General features: G+C 36.8%; 1 protein-coding gene across 1 annotated transcript in view; it reads left to right on the top strand.

Moving 5' to 3' along the window:
• The window catches only part of LOC122527438 (eye-specific diacylglycerol kinase), a gene marked incomplete at its 5' end in the record, with an annotated part of 52,610 nt that extends 34,579 nt beyond the window's left edge, over positions 1–18,031 (top strand). The window contains 9 exons of the mRNA XM_043651640.1: positions 2,284–2,951; positions 5,543–5,937; positions 7,316–7,698; positions 9,142–9,454; positions 9,947–10,127; positions 10,854–11,159; positions 12,939–13,211; positions 13,949–14,112; positions 15,485–18,031. Of these exons, the coding sequence (XP_043507575.1) occupies positions 2,284–2,951; positions 5,543–5,937; positions 7,316–7,698; positions 9,142–9,454; positions 9,947–10,127; positions 10,854–11,159; positions 12,939–13,211; positions 13,949–14,112; positions 15,485–15,534 (2,733 nt within the window). The remainder of the gene's footprint in view (positions 1–2,283; positions 2,952–5,542; positions 5,938–7,315; positions 7,699–9,141; positions 9,455–9,946; positions 10,128–10,853; positions 11,160–12,938; positions 13,212–13,948; positions 14,113–15,484) is intronic.
• Between the last annotated feature and the right edge of the window lie 5,324 nt (positions 18,032–23,355).

Below are 23,355 nucleotides of genomic sequence, written 5' to 3' on the forward strand. Positions count from 1 at the left end.
CAAATTTTAAAATGTCGTTCTGAAGATCGCGGTGAATCCAGCCATGGAAAAGAATGTTCCCACGTTTTCAGAAACGTTTCAGTTCGTTCAATCTTCGAGAATAAAAGCATCCTTATTTTGACATCCGCTATACGATATAGAAATATCTTTGAGAGAAATAAACTCAGGACTGTCAAAGTGGAAGCTTTACGCTTTAAAATGCAACTAAGCGGATTATTGTACGATTCTTTTTTTTTTTTTTTTGCACAAAGTTATAACAGTTCCAAGTTATTCCGCGTGGTTAGACAGTTTGTGATTAGCATTCATTAATTTATGAACTTTTGTTGGCCAGTGCTTTGGAATTTATGATCGTGCATGTTGAATTCTAATTTAACGTCGCGTGTTTTTAAACCGTCGTTGTGAAAGTTTTCCTTTTTTAGGAGATAGAAGCAAAATACACTGCTGCAGAGAGCAACAAAATTTTCAGGACCGATCCTGGATGCTGTGGGTTATATATTCAGGGAATGGATGTTTTTCCTAGCTATCCTATCTTCTTTTTTAACGCTAGAAATATCGACGACTAGAAGAATAAAAAATTGTACCAGAGACATCGGAGTGCAAGGAATAGGAAAAAATTTATCATATAATTTATAATACAATAAACTTTGTAATATTATAAAAATTTATAATATAATTTATAATACAATAAACTTTATAATATTATAAAAATTTATAATATAATTTATAATACAATAAACTTTATAATATTAAAAAAATTTATAATATAATTTATAATACAATAAACTTTATAATATTATAAAAATTTATAATATAATTTATAATACAATAAACTTTATAATATTAAAAAAATTTATAATATAATTTATAATACAATAAACTTTATAATATTATAAAAATTTATAATATAATTTATAATACAATAAACTTTCGTATATTTTAAAAATAATAATAGTAATAGTCCATATTTGATATATAATAAATAATCATATACATACGTACACACACATATATATATAAGAATTCAAAAGTCTTGTATTTTAAAAAGAATTTAAATCTCTAAAAATATAACGCTGTAACTCTGTAAAACTACAGATTGGTTGTTTAAGCCGATTTGGTAGTTCCAGCGTGAATTTCGTACTTGTTTCTTTCCTACCCTAGGAAGGAAATTTCTGAAGATATTGAATAAAAATGAGAGCAAAGCGAAGAGAAACGATTAGCTCACGGTATTCTTGGCCGTATTTTTTTTTATCGATTGTGCCATTAAAGCACCGTTAACGAGGTTCCGCCAGTTTTCGAAAGCCATTAAACCGATTTCGCGAGCGTTGCGGTTTCTTTCGAGCAGCCGCCGCGGACTAAGAGGATTTTACAACTCTTGTTTTTTTTTCTTGCATGCTATTTTCTTCCTAATTTCAACAGTTTCCTTTTCCCCTTCTCTGTCGTGACGTTCAGATCGATATTCCCTGTGAATAATGCAAATGGGTTCATATTTTTGATGGGAATTATTTATTTGTAAGTTTGGTAGAAATCCTTCTATATTAACTTAATTATTTATTAATTATTGTTAATTATTGTTAATACTTGTCTTGAAATTCATGCTTCACGATTAAGAGCAGTGACAATTTCAAATTTCACAAATGAAACATTTCTTTAAAGGGATATTATTATTATTATAGATATGATTAATTCTATTTTCGAATTGGAAAACGAACGATGTTACACAAATCTGACATTAATGATATATAATATAATTATTTAATTAATAATTATATAATTTATAAATAATGTAATTCTTCGATGAGTATAAATTGATTGAAAAGATTCTCAATGAAACGTTCCTATTTCCCTTATTTGCCATTACTTTTTTTCAATCTTCCTAGGTAAACATTGGTTACTGTGATTCGCTAAATCAATACTGTATGTGTAATTCACTACATCGTGTTGGATGTAAAATATTGAAGTTGTATATAATTTCAATATAATATATTTATATTCAGTATTAATATAATATTATTATTAATATTGTTAATATAATATAATATTATTCGCAATATTAATATAATATTTATAATATATATATTAATATATATATAAAATATAATATAATAATTTCTCAATATAAAACATTTATAATATAATTATCTGTATTTATCAGTCTCCAGTTTAAAGACTCGAAATTTTTCAAACGTGAATCTGTTTCGTTATTCAGATCGGTTGCCAGAGGTTTAATCCAGTCATCGATGACATCACTAACGTACGTACCGACATGTGTTCTCGAATTTTCAGAAACACGGGCCCCGGATGAAATGCGCAGCCTGCCGAGTGGTGGCTCACGCGGTGTGCGCGGTGAGCCTGAATTTCGCCTGTAAGTCGGGTTTCCGGGACGTCGGTGTCCGCCAGTACCGGGAACAGACGAACACTCATCATCACTGGGTACATCGGCGCTCGCAGAAAGGGAAGTGCGCCAATTGCGGCAAGTCGTTCCAGTCGAAGCTGAGCTTCAGCTCCAAGGAGATCGTCGCGGTGAGCTGCAGCTGGTGCAAGCTCGCCTACCACAACAAAGAGGCGTGCTTCAACGTGCAGAAGATCGGCGAGAATTGCGAGCTGGGTATCCACGCGTCCATCATCGTGCCGCCATCTTGGATCGTGAAGCTGCCGCGGAAGGGCAGCTTCAAGAGCAGTTTGAGGAAATCGCCGAGGAAGAAGAAGTCTGGGAGCGGTGCCGGCACCAGCAGGAAGAAATCGAAGGAGAAGGAGAAGGACAAGGAGCAGGAGAAGGATCAGGGAAGGCTGTGGGTGGTGAAGCCGATACCAACGCCATCGGTGAAGCCGGTGCTGGTTTTCATTAATCCGAAATCGGGCGGCAATCAGGGAGCCAAGCTTCTCCAGAAGTTTCAATGGCTGTTGAATCCGCGGCAGGTGTTCGATTTGACCCAGGGTGGGCCCAAGATGGGGTAAGTCTTGGTGGATAAACGGGAATTTCATTGTGGCTCGAATCTCGTAGTTTCGTGAGTGTGCCGTTGGAGAGATGCAATTCGCGTTGAGATTTGTTTCGAGTATCGTGCGAACCCCTGTTTTTCAAATATCAAGATTGACGAATTGTTGTATTAATACTCGTATGTAAGTTATAATATTGATCTGGGAACATGATGCAAACGTTGTATCATCTGGGTGGAACGTCTGTCAGTAACAGGTGATCTTTAAATTACTGACAGACGTGACACTCGAGTATCAAGATATTCGAGAAATAGGGAGAGAGAGAGAGAGACTCTAACGTAGGCTTTTGACTGTAAAAATCATTTCTACTGATTTCTGGTTGAATTGAAAGTGTTGTCAGACAAAATTTGAAACTGATTGAAAAATAGTACGATTTACTGCAACGGGACAGAATATGCATCGAACTTTTCTTTTTTTTTTTCATTTTAATCCCAACGCGGTGAAAGTTAAACAGCAATTACAACTTGGGCGTTCTGAAATTTCAAGATTATTTAGAAATGTTGTCACGCGTCTACATTTACTTTATACTTGTGTACAAGTATATGTATATATATAATATATATATATACGCGTTTGCCTCGCCATTGTGTACAAACGAAAACGCTGTCACACATGCAGGTTTGTTTCATGTTTGTTTGTGGAGCAAACACGAAGTTTTAACATTAACGTTGTTTGCGAATTAATATGAAATCGGAGAGAGCATTTCCTTGTACTCGTCGACGACGCGGCCGTCGTTGCATTTGCATAATTAAAAAAATTACAAATATTTGCCGCGAGCAGCGAAAAAACAAACGAAGTGGCTCGTTGCGAAAAACACAGAGAAACTCATCGGATATGACCCGGAGGAAAACTTTTATCACCGTGCAGTGTACGCACATACGTATACGGGAACGATGTTGTTTGTTCTGTCATCGTGAATGCGAGCGGATGAAATGAAATCAACTTTCGTAGGAAGTTTCGATAGTACCGTAACGACAGCTTTTATTCCGAAAGGTTCACCTTTATCCGGCTATTTCCTGGCTACCAGCCAGCCCGTGCAACTTTAATTAAATCTCTTGTCCATTTGTCATATTTTCCAATATCCTCCCCTCTCCCCACTTTTCCGCTAATCCGCTACTGAACTAATTTGAGTCAATTTTCCCATTTAGCTAACCTAATTCCGCGCTAGAACGTTCCGGACTCTCGGGATTAAAAATGTAATATAATATGCTGATTATTTCGCTTTCTTCCCTTTGAAAACGGATCCTTCAAAAGGGTAGGAGCAAGAGATATTAATGAAATTAGTGTTCCATTCACGTTTGACATCGTAGACTCTTCGAGAATTCGCCGGGTTTCAGAAAAGTCCCGAGGAAACATTCGTTTTCATTTTGTAGTTTTATTCGTGTGCATGAAATGTATATAAACTTGATAAACGACTTGTAAATATTGGTATTTCTTGAAGAAGAACTGTAATAAAATCCAGCTGTGATATTACGTAGAGGTCGGACAAGGTATGTTAATGTTTTTTTTTTAAACTGTCAAATTCATTGGATATTTTCACACGCGAACTCTCTCCTCGTTAGAGACTTTTCTTCTTCCTTTTTCATTTCATTTTCCTGGCGCGAGTTTTGTATTTTTAACTGCATTTTAAGCAGTTTCTCGAACTAAACGAACGAATGCCCATCTCTGTTGCTGTACGACGTATTGCAAACTTTGAATTATTATATCATCTCGAAAAATTGTTAAACTATTTAAAATATTAAATTTCCGATTGATATTATGAATTGTAAATTCTTGAGTCGGGAAGTTGTTTCATTTGAACGCGTCACTGTACAAAAATACAAAGAACGAAACTAAAAGGAGAATGAAAAAAATAGAAAACTAAAAAATAGAAAGAGATAGAAAAGACACTTACTAGAAAGTTATTTTCATTCGAACGCATCACTGTACAAAGTAGAAACAACAAAAATACAAAGAACGGAACTAAAAAATAAAAATAAAGAAAAAAATAGAAAACTAAAAGATAGGAAGAGATAGGAAAAAGATACTTGTTAGAAAGTTATTTTCATTCGAACGCATCACTGTACAAACTCCAGACGACAAAAAATACAAAGAACGAAACTAAAATAAAAATAAAGAAAAAAAAATAGAAAACTAAAAAATAGGAAGAGATAGGAAAAAGACACTTATTAGAAAATTATTTTCATTCGCACGCATCACTGTACAAAGTCCAAACAACAAAAATACAAAGAACGAAACTAAAAAAAAAAAAAAAATAAAGAAGAAAAATAGAAAACTAAAAAATAGGAAGAGATAGTAAAAAGACACTTATTAGAAAGTTATTTTCATTCGAACGTATCACTGTACAAAGTCCAGACAACAAAAATACAAAGAACGAAACTAAAAAATAAAAATAAAGAAAAAAAATAGAAAACTAAAAAAAAAAGTAGAAATCATAGAAAAAAGATACTTCGTCACTTCCAGGTCTTAAATTACCAAAGAATATTTCGTCTGTGAAAACGAATGAAACAGAGCTGAAGAAAAGAATGGTTTTCCCTCTCGCTTGCAGGCTAGAGCTGTTCAAAAAAGTTCCTAATCTACGAGTTCTGGCATGCGGCGGCGACGGTACGGTCGGTTGGGTGTTATCAATTTTGGATCAGATCGGCGCGTCTCCGCCACCGGCGGTGGGCGTCCTCCCCCTGGGAACTGGAAACGATCTGGCCAGGGCTCTGGGATGGGGTGGCGGTTACACGGACGAGCCGATTGGAAAGATCCTGACGAATATCGGCGACAGCGACACAACTCTGTTGGACAGATGGCAGCTGGTGGTGGAGAGGAACCCCGACGCGCAGGGCGACGACGACAATGGCAAAGGCAAAGAGAATCTACCTCTGAACGTCGTTAATAATTATTTCTCCCTCGGTGTGGATGCTCATATCGCCCTTGAGTTCCACGAAGCTCGAGGTGAGTCTCCAAGGTATCGTACACAATATCAACCCTCTCGAAACTCGAGCTTTTCCCAAATGGGCGTGCAACAGTTTGTTATTTGGTAACGGGCACGGGTTATCGTTATCGTTGAGCCGTCGAACAACCTTAACGTGAAGTAGTTGGCAAACCTGTTGCCACATCTCATGCAAATGTCTTTGGCGAAACGCGAAATGCTTTTGGGATCGCCGAGCGGACGCGTGTTCTCTCTATATGGATGGAAATTTGCGGTGAATGGCGCGGAAGGGAGAGGGTGGTGAACTCGAGGGTGAGGTTGGTTCGACGGTCGAGGGATTCGACGAAGAGCTTCGCGAAAGAGAAAACGCGACAAAATTCTTTGGAAGGTTTTATCCTGTTATTTGGGTTATCGCGTGGGTGGAATTACGTGGTAGGGGGAATTTTAATTTTTTCGAACAGCGTGAGAGTGATATTATATCGTCTTAACCACGTTGCGTCGGCAGCTGATTGCGGACCATAACGAGTGACCAAACCGTGTATAATTCGTCGCTTTTTTTTTGAACTCGTTGGTACATCACTGGATAGCAATTATTGACAAGTAATAAATTTATTCTTCGCTTTGCCTGGATTGTACTTAAATATACTTAAAAACTGAGGGAAATGTTGCAATTTTGAGGCAAAAAATTCTCGACGTGCGTGGCAGTTAACCACTTGCGCTGGCAGCTGATTGCGGACCATAACGAGTGACCAAACCGTGTATAATTGGTCGCTTTCTTTTTGAACTCGTCGGTACATCACTGGATAGCAATTATTGACAAGTAATAAATTTATTCTTCGCTTTGCCTGGGTTATACCTAAATATACCATATAAACTGAGAAAATATTGCAATTTTGGGGCAACAAATTCTCGACGTGCATGGCACGTCATTCCAGCGCAAGTGGTTAAACGCAAGTGGATACACGAAGAAAAAAAATTGACTTACACGACTTAATTCTTTAGTATTTTCTCAATTTACAATCTGTTAAAGTGAATTTTGTATTTTGCGATGTAATTGTTAGTCGAAATCGTTGAAATCGTTTTATGAATTTGACAAGAGTCGAACGAGTTTTGTTCTCGAGTATAAATTCAGTCCTTCACGCGGCCACCAAATAACAATTCTCCCACCGACGTGAAACGTTTTGAACGTCTGAATTCCCGAATTGAATTTATCCCAACCGTGTCTCAAAATATGGAATTTTCCCCGTTGGGAATGATAAAGCTATCCGAAGAGGACGCTTTACATATTCCGAACAATACGGGTCGTAAATATCCCGCTCGTAGCTCATGAATGTTACAATGTTTTGAAGATACATGGCGACGAGAGGTACGAATAAAAATTGCCACTCGATTGAATTGCAGAGGCGCATCCAGAGAGGTTCAATTCGCGGTTACGGAACAAGATGTTTTACGGCCAGATGGGTGGTAAGGATCTCGTGCGACGAAAGTGGAAGGATCTCTCGGAATTCGTCACGTTGGATTGCGACGGCCAGGACATGACGCCCAAGTTGAAGGAACACCGCGTTCACGCCATTGTTTTCTTGAACATCGCCTCGTACGGCGGTGGAACGCATCCTTGGGGTGCTGCCAGTGGAACCAAGGAGCCATCGACCGAAGATGGGCTGATCGAGGTCGTTGGTTTAACGACGTATCAACTTCCGCTTCTTCAAGCAGGTGGACACGGCACCTGCATCGCTCAGTGCAGCACGGCTAAGTTGGTTACCACGAGGACCATTCCAATGCAGGTAAATTTCCTTCGTGCGAGTTTTATATTTTTATATTTTATATTTTATATTTTATATTTTATAATTTTATATTTTATATTTTATATTTTATATTTTATATTTTATATTTTTATATTTTATATTTTATATTTTATATTTTATATTTTATATTTTATATTTTATATTTTATATTTTTATATTTTATATTTTTATATTTTTATATTTTATATTTTTTTAACTGCATTTTAAGCAGTTTCTCAAACTAAACGAACGAATGCCCATCTCTGTCGCACTTGCAGTACGACGTATTGCAAACTTTGAATTATTATATCATCTCGAAAAATTGTTAAACTATTTAAATTATAAAATTTCCAATTGATATTATGAATTATAAATATTTGAGTCGGGAAGTTGTTTCATTCAAACTTATCACTGTACAAAAATACAAAGAACGAAACTAAAAAAAGAATGAAAAAAATAGAAAACTAAAAAATAGGAAGAAACTCTAATAAGAAAAAGACACTTATTAGAAAGTTATTTCATTCGAACGCATCACTGTACAAAGTAGAGACAACAAAAATACAAAGAACGGAACTAAAAAATAAAAATAAAGAAAAAAAATAGAAAACTAAAAAAAAAAAATTCAATTTCATTCTTAAACCCATGTTTGCTTTGTATTTGCCAAACCAATTTATCCAGTAATTGTTAATACAGAGTGGTCACTGAAACACTGAATGATGATAAAACAAAAATAACTTTTACAAACACGTTTTTAAAATTTTTTATTTTATTTGGAGATATAATTAATGGATTTTTTTCAGTTATTATTAAACCTACAGGAAAAAAAAAAATAAAAAAGATTGAAAATGAACAAGTTGTGACTTTTTCATCGCTTTAGTTTTTCAGTGGCCACCCTGTACTTGGGTTTTATATTTATTTTATATTTGTTGACGTTGTAACGAGTGACTGCTGTAGTTATGTCACTTGCCGTTATCACAGCCATAGGTCATAATATGAAAATTACTGTCACGTCGCCAATTACTAATTACTAAAATTCGTACAGTAGTAAATATCTCAATTATAGAAGAGATTATGAATAATTCGATGTACAACATAATTTAATTAGGTAGATGGAAAATAACACGATACACTTTAACGAGTTTTGAGGAAGTAGGTGCCAAAAGTTTCGTAAAAAGATTAAAACAGATAATCAAAGGAAAATCTATAAATCGCATAAAAATACTAATTAGAATTCCAATAAAAATTTTCGATTATTTTTCGCAACAAACCTGTGACTCCAATCAGATCTTATTCGCTCGATTTTCTGAAAGCATCAGAAGATTATTGAAGTAATTCCTCAGACTAGAAATAATTGTTTCATCTCTATTCATTCGATTTCACGGAAGCTATTCACTTATGTACGTACAATTGTATACGAGAAGAACTATCATCCGTGTCTCTTAGGTCGATGGCGAGGCTTGTCGGCTGTTGCCATCCATTATAAATCTGAAACTACTAAACAAAGCGACGATGCTGGCGAAACGAAGAAACGCGAGCAAACCGCAACAGGACGTCAAACTAGACAGATTAAAACTGCCGGTGATGAAGATCAAGATGATGGATTACGAGAGGTATCATCACGACAAAGATATGTTGAAGAAGGCCGCGATCACATGGATTGCGGATCCACTCGATCTTGACGCCACCACCGACCTAGAATCCTTGAGGAAGATCCTGGCGAAAGATCACAACATGGACACTTGTTGCTTCCTCGACTGTAAGTAGACACCGTACTCTTACAGGTTGTTCATTTTCCAGCGACTTTTTACCCTTTGTTTGCATTAATTTTAATTTTAGATTTCTTGACAAGCATTTGACTTGCGATAATTTTAGAGATTTGTGCACTAAGGATACATAAAAATTCGCATGGCTAGTTCAACGTGACTTCAATGTTTTTAGAAAAATCTTCGAAATATTTACTGCAATTTTTCATTATCTTCTCCGTACAAGTAACAAATAACAACAATAATAAACAATCGTTGTATAAATTTATTGCAATAATATAACGAATAAATAAAGAATTGGATAAATAACAATGATAAGAGGTAAACTGTACATTTGTCTAGAATCCTTTCTAGAATCTGGAAGTTACAGTAACAAGTGAGCAAATCTAGAGACATTTTACAGATCTTACGGTTGATGTTAATATTCGTTAACACGTTGACTTGTAATTTAAACTGCTGCCGTGTCAAGTCAGATCAATTTTCAGCGTGTACCGCCGAGCGATTCTTCAGGATTGACAGAGCTCAGGAGCAACTCCATTACGTAACCGACGTGGCTGTCGAAGCGGTGTATGTTCTCGAAGAGAATGCGACCAATCAAACGAGCGAATCCGATGGGACAAAGATGTCTGCGAGGCAAGAACCGGAAACCGCTCAACCCTCGCCAAGGTATTTCTTTTCATATATTCGATTGGAAATTCTTTCTTTCGATCATCTTCAGTAGAGTTTTTGTTACGACGGGCTCTGTCACAGTATAGTATGTTATATTTCTGCTGTAATCAATATTGTACTATATCTTTTGTTTGTTGTATAAATAATATTAAAAGTTGTTGATTGAATTTTAATGTTGTTCTTTGCTCAACGTAGAGAATTCTCGTCAAACAATCTGGAATTGTCGTTTTAAATAAATTATCTGAAAAATTCTTAAAAAGGCTTAAATGAATTCAGATAGTTCTAGAATTAGATTTGCATAATCGGTTTCTGTGATTGAAATGAATTGACAATTGAGTTTTGAATATTAATAATCGAAATATTAAATATCGAAGTGAAAGAACCGAACGAGTATCGGAGTATCGGTGAAATGGCTCGAGGCAATCGATTTACATTAAACAGAGAACGACATTCATTCGTATATTGTGTAGTGGTATTACTCATTTGTCTTTTATCTATGTTGTCCACAGAGAGATAATTAAATAGTCGCGCATGCAATAACAGTGAATCAAGAGCTACGCAATTATGACTCGTAGCTTCGAAAAATAAAAAAAAGAAAGTCGTGCCTTTGTCGAAAAAAAACCTTTCGTTGCCACTATTATACACATCCGTTCGTGTGTCCATGATATCTGTAATGGTAATGAAATCGTATCATTAGATTAATAGAAAGAACGTGTAATATAGCGAAGAACGACCAAAGTCAAACGCAGCCATGACAAAAGAGAAGCCTGACGAAGTGCCAATGGCGCAGCCAGTTACGGAATCGCAGAACGCGGCGCCTGAAACACCACCGAAAACACAGGACGAGGCTCAAAATTCTGCGAAACCTTCTGAATCGATGAGCCGAGAAACGCCAAAGGACGAACCTCCGACTGTGAAAAAGGAGGAGAGGTTGCCTGAAGACGCGACCAAGCAGAGCAGTTCCTCAAAATCGATCTCTGCGACGATTGTCACACAGTCGCAGCATCAAACAACACCCACTTTCATTAGGTAAGTTCTAGGTCGTTCTCTTTTCTTTTCCTTTTCATTTCTCTTTTTTTCTTTTTTTTTTTTTTTTGGAATCTTTGCCCAGCCAACGCAACGCGCTGATGTAAAACAATATAATCTGGCGCAGTGTAATTACAAAATATTCATACCTTTGTCATACTGTGCTACAATCAATATTAAACGACGTTTCCTACTTGAGAACTAATTTTAAAGGTATAACGAGATATTTTTATTACGGGTCTGAAGCAGCTCGGCTCGCTAGTTGAGTTAGTTTAATGTCGCCAGCACATGATGAATTGTAATTTGAATTTTATGGAAGTTGTAACAGGGAGATTGGATTATTTAAACTTGCAGTTAAGCACTCGGGATTCAAGAATGAAGTTAAATTTCGTTGTCTCGCGTCGTTCAGTTTTTAAAGTCGTTCGTTTCTAACTTGACGTTTAAATGGTAGTTTAGTTGCGAAATCATCGAAGCAGGGTTACGCAAGATCAGTCTACGAAATTATTTCTGTGATATCGTGAAAGATGAAAGTCATACGTTCGTATGTTCAAATTTTATTTTTCATTTATATATATACTTCGGCACTGTCGCGAAAATATCAAACGAATTATTAGTTCTCAAATTCTTTTCTGACAAGTAATATGAAATTTTAGATATAAAAGCTTAACAAATGACTTTCAGAAGAAGAAAGTTTGTAAAAAGATAAAATGTGTTTTTAGTGGCTTCGCTTTAGTATAAAAAACAGATATAAAACATCCGTAACTTTGAAATGCTGTTTCTCTATGTTGAAATCTCTATCTTGAATAATAATAATACGACCACTCGTGCCGCTCTTTGAAAGTAAATCCGCGCTCATTCACTCTCAAACCAGTCTTTCTAGAAACGCTCTAATTTCGTTTCAGAGTTTAGGATGTTCCTTTCACTTGGTTTTCGTTAGTATCGCAAAGGAATGCCAGTTAATGCACAGCATATACAGTAACGAACATCAGAATCTCGTCTCTTTCTAAGAGTTCAATGAGATGGAAGTGCTTTTCATGAATGTTTAATTTCTTCTTTCTCTCTATCTTTTCATTTCTTTCCTTTTTGGTTAACGGCTCCTTTAATTACCAACTCCTTTCGCATCTTTCTCTCCTTAGAAAGGAATTTTTATAAAGAATTAAATTCGTAATTAATTTCATCGTTGTTCTGATGACTTTTTTTTTATGAAATGCAGAAAGAAACAATGCAATGAAAGTTGAATATTACAAGTATTCTAAAATTCTGGCATTCTAATACCCGAAAAATCCGAAACTCCAATATTCTGAAATCCCAAGGTTCTAAAATTCTAAAATTTTCAAATTCTGACATTCTATTCTAAAATTTCAAAATCCTAGAAATCTAAAATTCTCAAAACCTAACACTTTTAAATTCTGATACTTTGATATTCTAAAATTCCAAGACTCCAAGGAAAGTCCAATGTCCTGAAACTTCAAGATTCTAAAATCCTAAAATCTTGAAATTCCAAAATTCTGAGTGTCCTAAATATTCTGAAACTGTAACCTTGGAGAACCGTGTTCAGTTTTACTTAAACCCGATTTTACTCGATTTACTCGAATTTGTGTTAATTCACACTCTCGTAGAAAAAGTAATAAGCTGAGATCAGATCCAAGAAGATCAGTATGAAATTATAAAGTAATGAACAGCAGAAAAATATGAAATAATGATTGGAAAATAAAGAAAGGCTTAAGTTCATTGACTGATCGAACGAAAGGTATAAAGAGAAGGAAACGAATTCTGTTACAGCCCACGAGATAGACTTTTCGGCCTGAGTTCTGAGGTGCATACGTTTAATACCGGATTACTAGAGAAAGCCAGTGATGGTATTTTGAAAGCAGCGAAAATCGGCGATCTACAGGCTTTGAAAGAACTTCACGAGAAGGGCTACTCCCTTTTGTCCATCGATTCCTCTGGACAAACTGCTCTTCATCTAGCATCGAGATATGGTCACAAAGATATTGTCAGATATCTCATCGCTTGCGCACCATCGACTATCCTCAATATGATCGACAATGACAAGTAAGTTAAAAAAAAAAGACTTAAAACAAATTCAGAAACAATTAAAAAAAGAACGAACAAAGGATGTTCACCGAACGAGAGAAAGATAAGACTCGGTATAGATGATTGTAATTCACAAATGAAAGCAAATTTCTGAGAATATAATTAAATCTCAAAAAATTGTTTTACGTACTAAATATTGTATAATATACATATATAAATGTTACAGTAGAATTCCGTGCAATTTCTTATTTTGAAATTTTCAATAAATCTGTAGAAACTCGCAGTCTAGTTATTGCGTTCCTCGTGCTCGGCATTCATTTGTACCAGCGAATAATTTATCAAGCATCGAACGAGTTGAAATTTGATCACAATGGAAGAAAGACGAACGAGCGTTTGTCCAAACGCGACCTGGAACGCAATGGCTGGTATTACAATTAATTGATTGTCTAGGAAAATTTTTGGCAAAAGCAGACGAAAGCAAAAGAATCCCATTGTCGCGAAATGGCTGAAAGAAGGTTCTCAGGATTTTTGTAAAGCCTTCATGACCTATTTGCGCTTGATCTTTAGCAGAAATGGCAGCATCATGAGCCAGCGTAAATTGAACAATTTTTTTTTTTTTGTCCATATTTCAAACTCTGTTTACTACGAGCCATGATGGCGATCAAAGAAGTGGTTTATTCCTGGCGCTGTTAAATAGAGAGCAAACAAAAAGGAAAGGAAGGGAAAAAGAAGAAGTCTGTACTTTCTAATTGCAGAGGTCAGACCGCTTTGCACAAAGCGGCTCAATATAAGCGTCGTTCAATTTGCTGCATGTTAGTGGCTGGCGGTGCTACTTTAATCATCAAGGATCGACACGGCAACACACCTCGCGATCTAGCTCTGCAAGCGGAGGACCGTGACCTCGCAGCGTATTTATGCAGTGAGTGTTTTCGTCTTTCTCTCGTTGCAAAAGGAGATATTCTGTGCGAATATGTTCGCGACGTAGCGAAGTGTAGAATGATGAAAGAAGAAAGAAAAAAAAGAAAGAAATTAGGGTCAGTCGGGAGAAATGGAAAAATGTACGTTGATAGCTTTATTATTATAGATAACGGGGAAGGAAACGTTCTCTCTTTCGTATTATATTATTTTATGAAGTCAGAATGTTATTTTTAATTCCTCTTTCCAAAGGTTATATCAATATGAACTCTACCTCTTGATAATTAAATTCTCTCCCTCTTTTTTTTTCGGTATTATTTCGATTAAAGGAAGGAGAATATTATTAATCCATGTAGTTTATTAATCCATGTAGCGTGTAGAACGCAGGAAGAAAGGATTTTCAATAAGCAAAGGAGAGAAATATGAATCCGACACTCTGAGTTTTAAATTAATTTTGGATCGCATTACACCATGTTTTATTGGTTTCTGTTAATAAACCAGCGTTATGTATCCTTTCTTAGGACAACGTTACAGATTTTCATAGAATCTACTGGGTCATTCTATAAGTATCGTATACTAGATGAATAATAAGAAATTACCTGTTACTTAATTTTCCTATATTTAATTTCTTCATTTCTCCTATATTTGCTCTCATATTAAATTTTCAATTTTATAAAACTCCCAAATCCCTCCATTATTATATAACTTTCAAATACTATCGTTGGAGTGTAGGCGACTGTACTAATTTCACTTTACGTTTTTCCCTGATAAAAACTAAGATCAAAATCAAATGTTCAAAAGTACTATGAAAGTCTAAATTACAATGTCCAATGGTACCAGTTAACCACGATGATTACTGAACGTTGTGTAAAAATTTTTGAACGCTTTAGATTAAATTAAACGATTTAAATTAAAAAAATAAACATTACAGTTTATATTTCAATCTATCGTAACTATGGATTAAATATAACATATAAAACGCGTTAAGGATTAAACATAACTCTGATAGAATGATCCAACACAAATATCTTTCTTATTTCTTTCTTCTCTATAACTAGTCACGTTGTAGATACACATCTACCCAGAAAGTCTATTCGCTTTAACTTCAAACAAATTATTTGCCCGCTTCATCTGTCATAATTTACTCTCTGCACAAACCGTCTGGCAGTATGAAAGACCGCCGATAAGAATATGCAATGAAGAACCATTCTGTCACTGTTCTCTATTGGAAAGAAAGAGTTCTCTCCTTTGAGAGAAAGAGAGAGAGAGAGAGAGAGACTCTTTATTCATTCAAACGTCCTATCAAACTGAAATCCTTTTCGCCAACGTGACGCTTCCGGTGGATCGTTAAATCGGCTTTGTTCGCTGATATATAGGTCAAGAGCAGTTCCAGCTGACAACAGAAGAAATGGAGAACGCCCTCTGACCTCCGGCCGTGATTGGTAGAGCCTGAACTGATCCCTAGTAAAAGATCTCGCTCTTCAATGGGACATCCAGAGAAAGAACATCCTGGGGCGAACGGACGGCCAACTCGTCGTCACCACACGACGTCATCAAGACGAGAGACGAGCACGTTCGTTTTAACCCTCTTTCTCTTCGTGTTGCGTAAGTCGTATGTGATAAATCGATAGTTCTTTTTATCAGACTGGCAGAATAACGCTTCTGTCGAGTCGCGTAACTCACCGAAGGTTGAACTCACCAACCTCGAGATCCCTTTTCACCGGCGTGTGTAAACTGATCACACTGATTCGCGCTGATGAATCGCGCGTTATAAAGATTAGAGAAAATTTTTTCGATCGATTAAGAAACCTCTACAATAATAATAATACACGCGTAACATATTTTTAATTTTTATTATATCGTACTCTCTCGTACGATCGAGCAGAGGAAGCTTGCCTCCCCTCGTCTCACGGGGAAAACCATTCGCGCGCCGATCGTTCGCGAATTCTTCTCGAAGAACAGGTCGCGCGATGGGACGAAACGAGAAGATCGGGAGATCTTTTTGCTCATTCTGCAAACTGTTAATAACGTATCGGCGAGTTTTACGGGGCCAGACCCCCGGGGGGAGGGAATGAAACCGAATTAGTGAGAGACTAGGATCAAAAGAGAGTCATGATGAACGAGGAAATTGAATCTAGTAGCTGATATATATATATATATATCGTAAAGACTAATCTTCACTTTATCATTCGCATTCGTTTGTATGATTTTTTATTTTATATTTTTCTACGTTCCATTTTAACTAGGTAGTTACGAGTTGGCTGAGTACGAAATAAACGCTGTCCCCTTATCGATTCTAGCGCCTGTCGTTATCACGTAGACGTGATATTTACATTTATCGCGCGACTCGGCGCGTCTCTAATTCGCCTACGTTCGATTAAAGCGGAGCGCGCGGAAAACTTTTTAACGATTTGAGCGTTCACGCAGAGTTCGGACGCAATTCTTTCCGTTCCCGAATTGAAGTTAGAGTCGTTCGAAGTTAGTTCGTTTGATCATCGGCGAGCCGTATAAGCTGCGTTTGCGTTGGACAACTTGCAGGACAAGTTGTTTCGTTCGATTAAAAAGTTCACATCATTATCCGAGAGTTTGGCTGTTCGACCATGGCCAGTACGTGTATCGTAGAGAAGAAGTAATCGTTCGATAGAGAATATTGTTGATGAGATTAGGCAAAGGCAAATCGATTGTCGATTCCTTAGTGCGATTTTGATCACTTCGCTGATTTGTCGTTTGACGAACGAGCCTATAATATTCCAGCTGCGTTTGCATTACAATTACAATTGAAACGATCAGGTTCGTTCTTGATCGAGCGATTGAAAGTTGTTTGATGCTAAAATTTGGTATTTATAGTGATTGTGAACAGCTTGAGGTCGACTCGGTTCCCCGAAAAATTGTTTAATGTAAACGCAGCTTTACATGGGCACTGTTGGTCGAAACGAGCAGGTCGTTTCGACTTGGACGGCACTGCGTTTACACAGGCGATTTTGAATAATTGAAAGTGGATCGATCGGGCCAGGTTGCACAGAAACCTGCCGTGCCTCGAAATGACAAAAAAAAAAAAAAAAAGTTGATTAAACGCTATATGAGTTCAATAATCGTACAATTTTTATTACTTAAAAATTATTATTCTTACAGTTCTTGTTGTTCCATCAAACCATAGTTTCATTTCTACAACTTTTTTTAGACTGTTCTACACTCACTATACTACTTATTGTTCGACAAATCATTAAAAAATACTCGATAGAGGTAAGACGCCTTTTTTCAAAATAATAATCTTCAAGCTAAATTTATTCAATTTCGGGCAGCTTCCTGTGTAACTTGGCCCAATTAGTCGTTTCGACGGGAACACGTCTAACGTGAGCGTAGCTTTAGAACCGTCGATTCACGTTTTACGAAGTTTCCTTTGTACGTTTCTCTCTTCTGTTGTTTTTCTGATTCGATCGTTCGAACTGGACGTGATTCGAGGGAGCAGAACGCGATCGCCGAGATCACTCGTCGTTACGATTATCTCGAATGAATTTTTCGCCAAGGCGAAATGAAATTTTCTATCCGACTCTGCTGATGTCCGAGCGTCCACATTTTCGAAAACCAATTCTTGTTGAATTGTTCTCTTCGCTTGTTCTAGGATACACATATCTTTTTCTATAAGGAGAAGAAAAAAGAAGAGAGAGAGAGAGAGAGAGAGAGAGAAAAGAAACGAATCTCGCGTTAGTATAATATATTATACATATACATATATTTTCTACACACATTAAAAGATATACCGATATAAAATATTTATCGCCCTTAAGATATATAACAGACGTTTCTTCGCGATGCTGGGCTCTTTTTTCCTCTTGTTCGTGAACATTCGTCGAACTTCTTCGCACTGCTGGACACACATACACACACGCGGAACGTATGCACACGTACGCGTATGTACTATGGTTACACAATTATTAAAAATGAAACAATGGAACAATTTACTCTTCTTGCGAATGAAAGACAAATGGATTCAATAGAGTGATCGGTGAGTAATATTTAAATCGTTGGACACGTGTAACTTATTTCTGAAGGCTTCGTAATACGGGATCGGCGTGACATCATCGATTTAACGTGGTTGCGTGAACGTCGGAAATTTAATCGAAGTGTTTCCTACCTTGTTGTATATAATATCGAGATACAGTCGGATGTTTCGTGGTGGCGGGAGTGGGGAGGCACCGATTTAAACGAAATTGTGCCAATCGATGAATCGATGGAATCTTCGATTTTGTTTCCGCGTAGAATTTCATAGTGGGACTAGTATTTTTCAGTATAAAGGAAACACTTTTACAACCATGGATTACAGGACAATTTTTTAATATTTTTTTCATTACAATAAATATTATTTTAGTTTTCTCATATATATGTATGTATGTATATATATTATTTTATAATTATATATATATATATATATACATATATAATTCTGTGAAATTATATATGTATATTATTATAATATATATATATTATAATTAACAATATATATTATTCTCTGAAATCTAATCAGCTTTCGATATTTCATTTTTACAAGTTCAAATTACGTACATTTTTATAATTGACCAATGATCATTCCCCATTCCGTTCGATCGATATCTGTTCGAAGAAACCGAAGTATTTATAATATTACGATGAATCAGTTTCCCTCAGACACGTCGAAATACTTCCTCCGTGGAGATCTTCTCCAATGAATTCGCGTGCGCGCGATTCGAATCTATCGTCGAAATGAGATTCCATCGTGTCGCGCCGATCTCGAAAGGTGATCTAATTGTAAGATAACAAAGTCCTCGGGTAAACGTACCAAGCAGCCAGTGTTCACCGATGTGAAAATCGTTTGAGAAAAGGGAAAGCAAGCAGAGATCGTATGAAAATTGGTGTAACGACAGACGGAGCGGGACAAGCGATCGAGGTGAAGAATTATCATAAATCGGTACCAAAATGAAAAAGGGGATCAACGTACGAACACCAATTAGCTCTTAAAAAATGACGGTCTATCGTCGTTTATTATTATACTATATTACTAGACTATTCTAACTTTACTTTACGATATTACATCGTATAACGTATACACACACGATACTTCTCCGAGCATTGTTCGTCCGAACGGACACGTGAGATTGTTTGTCGAGCATAATGGAGCCACTATATGATATATATCATATATATATATATATACACACCTGTAGACGTCTACGAGGTAAATTATATCCATTTTTGGACACCCGCGAACACGTTCACGAGTATTTATTAATATCAAAAATATTCTTCCCTTCTCCCTCTCTCGATTTCGCGATTAGGGTTAAACAAACGTTTCGAGGTACATACACACACACACACACACACATATATATATATATAATAGAGGATAAAATAGTTTCTTGTGTCGTGTGTCATCGATTCCATCGATCTTACGTACGTTTATTATCGTTAAATACGACGAGATCCAAGAGATTTCTCAACGATTCGACGATTTTCGTTGCCAGCAGCACACGATAATAATTGACAATCGACGAGCGAGATCGATATTCGGCGACGCGTGCGAAATTGTGCTCCCGCTGGAGTTCATCCGGGGATTCCTCGACTCGAATTTACTCGAAGCTGAAGTTAACACGCGTAACACGACCGGTTAGGTTTTCGGTGTAACTTTCACCGGTGGGAGGGCAAGTTCTCGAATTCCGTCGAACGGTCCACGATCGTGATGTCGCAGCTGCGTCGTTGGTTATTAATTGCGGAAGTTGCACGACGTGACTGTGGTGGCGAACAATCGTCGAGAATTACACGCGACGCCCCACAGTCGCATCACTGTGGTTGCCTAACTATTGAGAATCACTCGACGCCCTCATAGCCACGTCGTCGATTATTAACTGTGAATGTCGGACGATGTTTCTACCGATCGTCCGGCGGATACGAGCGACGTTGCAATCGTTAAGAAACGTTAAGAAACAAAAAAAGGAACTTAAGGAATATTCAGGACAGATCGAGAGAAATCGTATTCGCGCGTGTCCGCCCCTCGTGTGTCTCTTATGCCCCCCTCCCTGTAATTAGAAACCGAGTACACACATATTTTTAAGCGAGAGATCGAGATTAGAGAAACTTTCGCGCGTCAAGTGCATAATCGTAATCGTGGGTACCGTCAGTAGAGAGTACAACAACGGTGTAATCGATTCTAGAAATGCCTTCGAGCGTAAGACACAAGTTGTTCTGATTATTATTTTTTTATATGTAGTAGTATATCGCGATGCCTTCGTAATTCTATCTGACAATGAGAGATACTCTCGCAGCGACGTTCGTCGAACGAACGATCCGATTCCAACCCTCCCGTTGTATTTTAATGTCCCTGTTATCCGACGAGGAACGAAGAACGCGATGGTCCTACGTTCGATGAATGTCTCGATGATTTAGAGGAGCGCGGAGAAAGCCGAGGAAGCTAGTGCCACTAGTGCTGAGTGCGTGAAAGCAGCTTTTTAAGTTTCGTCCCGTTTCGTAGGAAGATGTTCCTGACGTCAGTCGTTTAGGTCGTCAAGCACGAAGTTTTCAACGTAAAGTGAAATTCTCTCCCGTTGAAGCGTTTGCTGTGAGTTCAATTTGAACTCACACGAACTTCGTGGGCATTTCGATTAAATTGATTCGTTCAGCATTGTTGCAATTCGTTCTTTCTTTCTCGTTTTCATTACCCCGCGTTTAGCTTCTGTTATCCTTGGTCGGGGTACAGCCACGCTTTGGTCTCCCCTTCGTCCAGTGTCGAGTTTTGTTCCTCTGGAAACTTTCGACCCCTAGGATTTATCTTTGTTATCGTCCATCGTGACTGCAGCAACCAAGTGTGAAGTTTTCATTCGTTGTTTTGTCGTTAGGCACTGAAGGACTCGCGGCGAGAAGGAGAGTACCTCCACTTTTGTGCACGTTGTTTCATTGAAAGAAATTGTGATCTTCCACTTGGCGTGAAATGAGAGTTAACTCTAAGTTGAGACGAATAATATATAATAATAATGATAATAATAATAATAATAATAATAATAATAATAATATATACAATATTATATATATAAATTTTTATTTATTATATATATATATATTATTATATGTGTAATAATAATAATAATATGAATACATATAATATTGTATATATATATAAATTTTTATTTATTATATATATTATATGTATATTATATATAAATTTTTATTTATTACATATATTATATGTGTAATAATAATAATATTAATATATAATATTGTATATATATAAATTTTTATTTATTATATATATTATTATCTACCTATAATAATAATAATATTAATACATATAATATTATATATATAAATTTTTATTTATTATATATAATAATAATAATATATATATATAGTAATAACAATATTGCTCGATCGTGAATTCAATAGCACAGTTTAACACAGTTGAACGCCCCCTAGGTATTTTCTTCGCTCTGTTGTGTAGCATTTTACAAGTAACTTACACTGTCTGACAAACATTTCGAGGATAAAAAAAAAAATTACAGACATATTTATACGATGTCAATGACTTTGGAAAGCAGAACGAAACTGACGAACCAAATCGAACGGACCGGGTGGTTTGACAAGTGTGACATTCACTCGATTCTCACTGGGCGTCCAACGTGTTAAAACCTTGTTGGGCTTGTTTTCTGATCAGTCGATCAATTTTACGTTGATTGACTAAAATTACTCAAAAGCGGAGGCGTTTCCTTATTGCAGCGATCTCCTTCGATTCGATCCATGAACAAGATGCTTCCTCCTCTTTCCTTCGAACGAAGATTCCTCGATTTATCGCCTGTCGAAGTGTGTAAAAATCGAAAACTGAGAGATTCAAACGACTTGACGTTTAGTCGCGTCAAGTCGTGTTAAGTGTATTTAAATTATACGAGAGAGGATCTTTTTCTTTTCTTTTTTTCTCCATCTCTTTTTTTCTCACTTGTCTATCTGTCTAGCGCGATCGCGACGCGTTTCAATTACTCGGGTATTTTTCGACGCGTGTTCTATGTAACTTGCTTTATGCCGATTGAGATTTTAGACACACACCGGCGACACTACACAATATAATACGAACTTTTGCACTTTTTAAATCGTTAACAGTACGCAGAGCTGCGGTGTAAATATTTCAAAGAATATTTTGCTAGATCTTAAGGGAGAGGGACTTGTACAGAACGATATAGTAACAATATCACGACGAGAGTTTTCCCATGGTTAACTGTGTCTTGGATCGCGATTGAGGCAAGAGCGAACGAACGAACAACGTTGTCAATGTTAAAGTTCAATTTCATTGTTCAGCAGAAGTCCCGAGTTCACTTCGGGAGATCGTTGTTGCAACGTTCGCGCGGAATGGATGGTTTTTCGAAACACTGCGAGAAGATGAAGCAACGCTGTGGTTTGTTTGAAATTAATCCGCGAAAGAGCGGATGTAAAGCAGAAGAGGTAACTTAAATCGTAGGATAACGCGGTATTATTCTTAACGTATCTGCAGAAACGATGGGAACGCGAAGGTGTATCACACGGGAGGTTATTCAAATTTCGCGCCACTGTCGATCGACTGGTGCTTCGCTCGATCCGCGATGTAGTAAAGTTTTCTGTTTCTTCCCGAGAATATAGCGGAAGAAAATTATCTCGTGACGCACGTATATACAAATGTATTTTTACCAAGCTATCGCAGGATCAATCGAGGCAAGCCTTTGTCGCATTAAAGTTCTCAGGAGCGAATTTCAATTTTCTAATCTCGAAATTGTAAACGAATTTCATCGCGTACGTTTCCAATGGTTTCCCATCGTTAGGATAAAACACTTTGTGATTTACTCCTTTGAACTCTCACGAGTCGATCGTAGAGACTCCTCCAAGCTTCGTCGACATTCGATAAAACTCGCGTTCACTAACTGAACTTTCTTTTCACTCTGTGTTTCTTTCGCTTTTCCACGTGCGCGCGTGCGTTTCTTGCCTTCTCCCTCTCCTTTTCTGATTGTGATTTCCACGATGATTCGATCAACGAGGAAACGGCTCGTCGCGTCACAGTGTTTCTCGGCGATTCGACGCGTGCTGTTTTTTGGTCGAACAAATCTCAGCCATTAGGATTCGAACGTGAAAGGATAGTGTTTGTAACGCGGATTGTGGAACACTGAAAAGTATATGAATATTAATGTCTGGTCGATGCATTTCGAAAAACGAGGGATTTTAATAACAACACGCCGATCCTTCGTTGATCTGACGAACGAAT

Source organism: Frieseomelitta varia, unplaced genomic scaffold, assembly GCF_011392965.1.
Source record: "Frieseomelitta varia isolate USP_RPSP 00005682 unplaced genomic scaffold, Fvar_1.2 scaffold_217, whole genome shotgun sequence".
NCBI classification, from domain to species: Eukaryota; Metazoa; Arthropoda; class Insecta; order Hymenoptera; family Apidae; genus Frieseomelitta; species Frieseomelitta varia.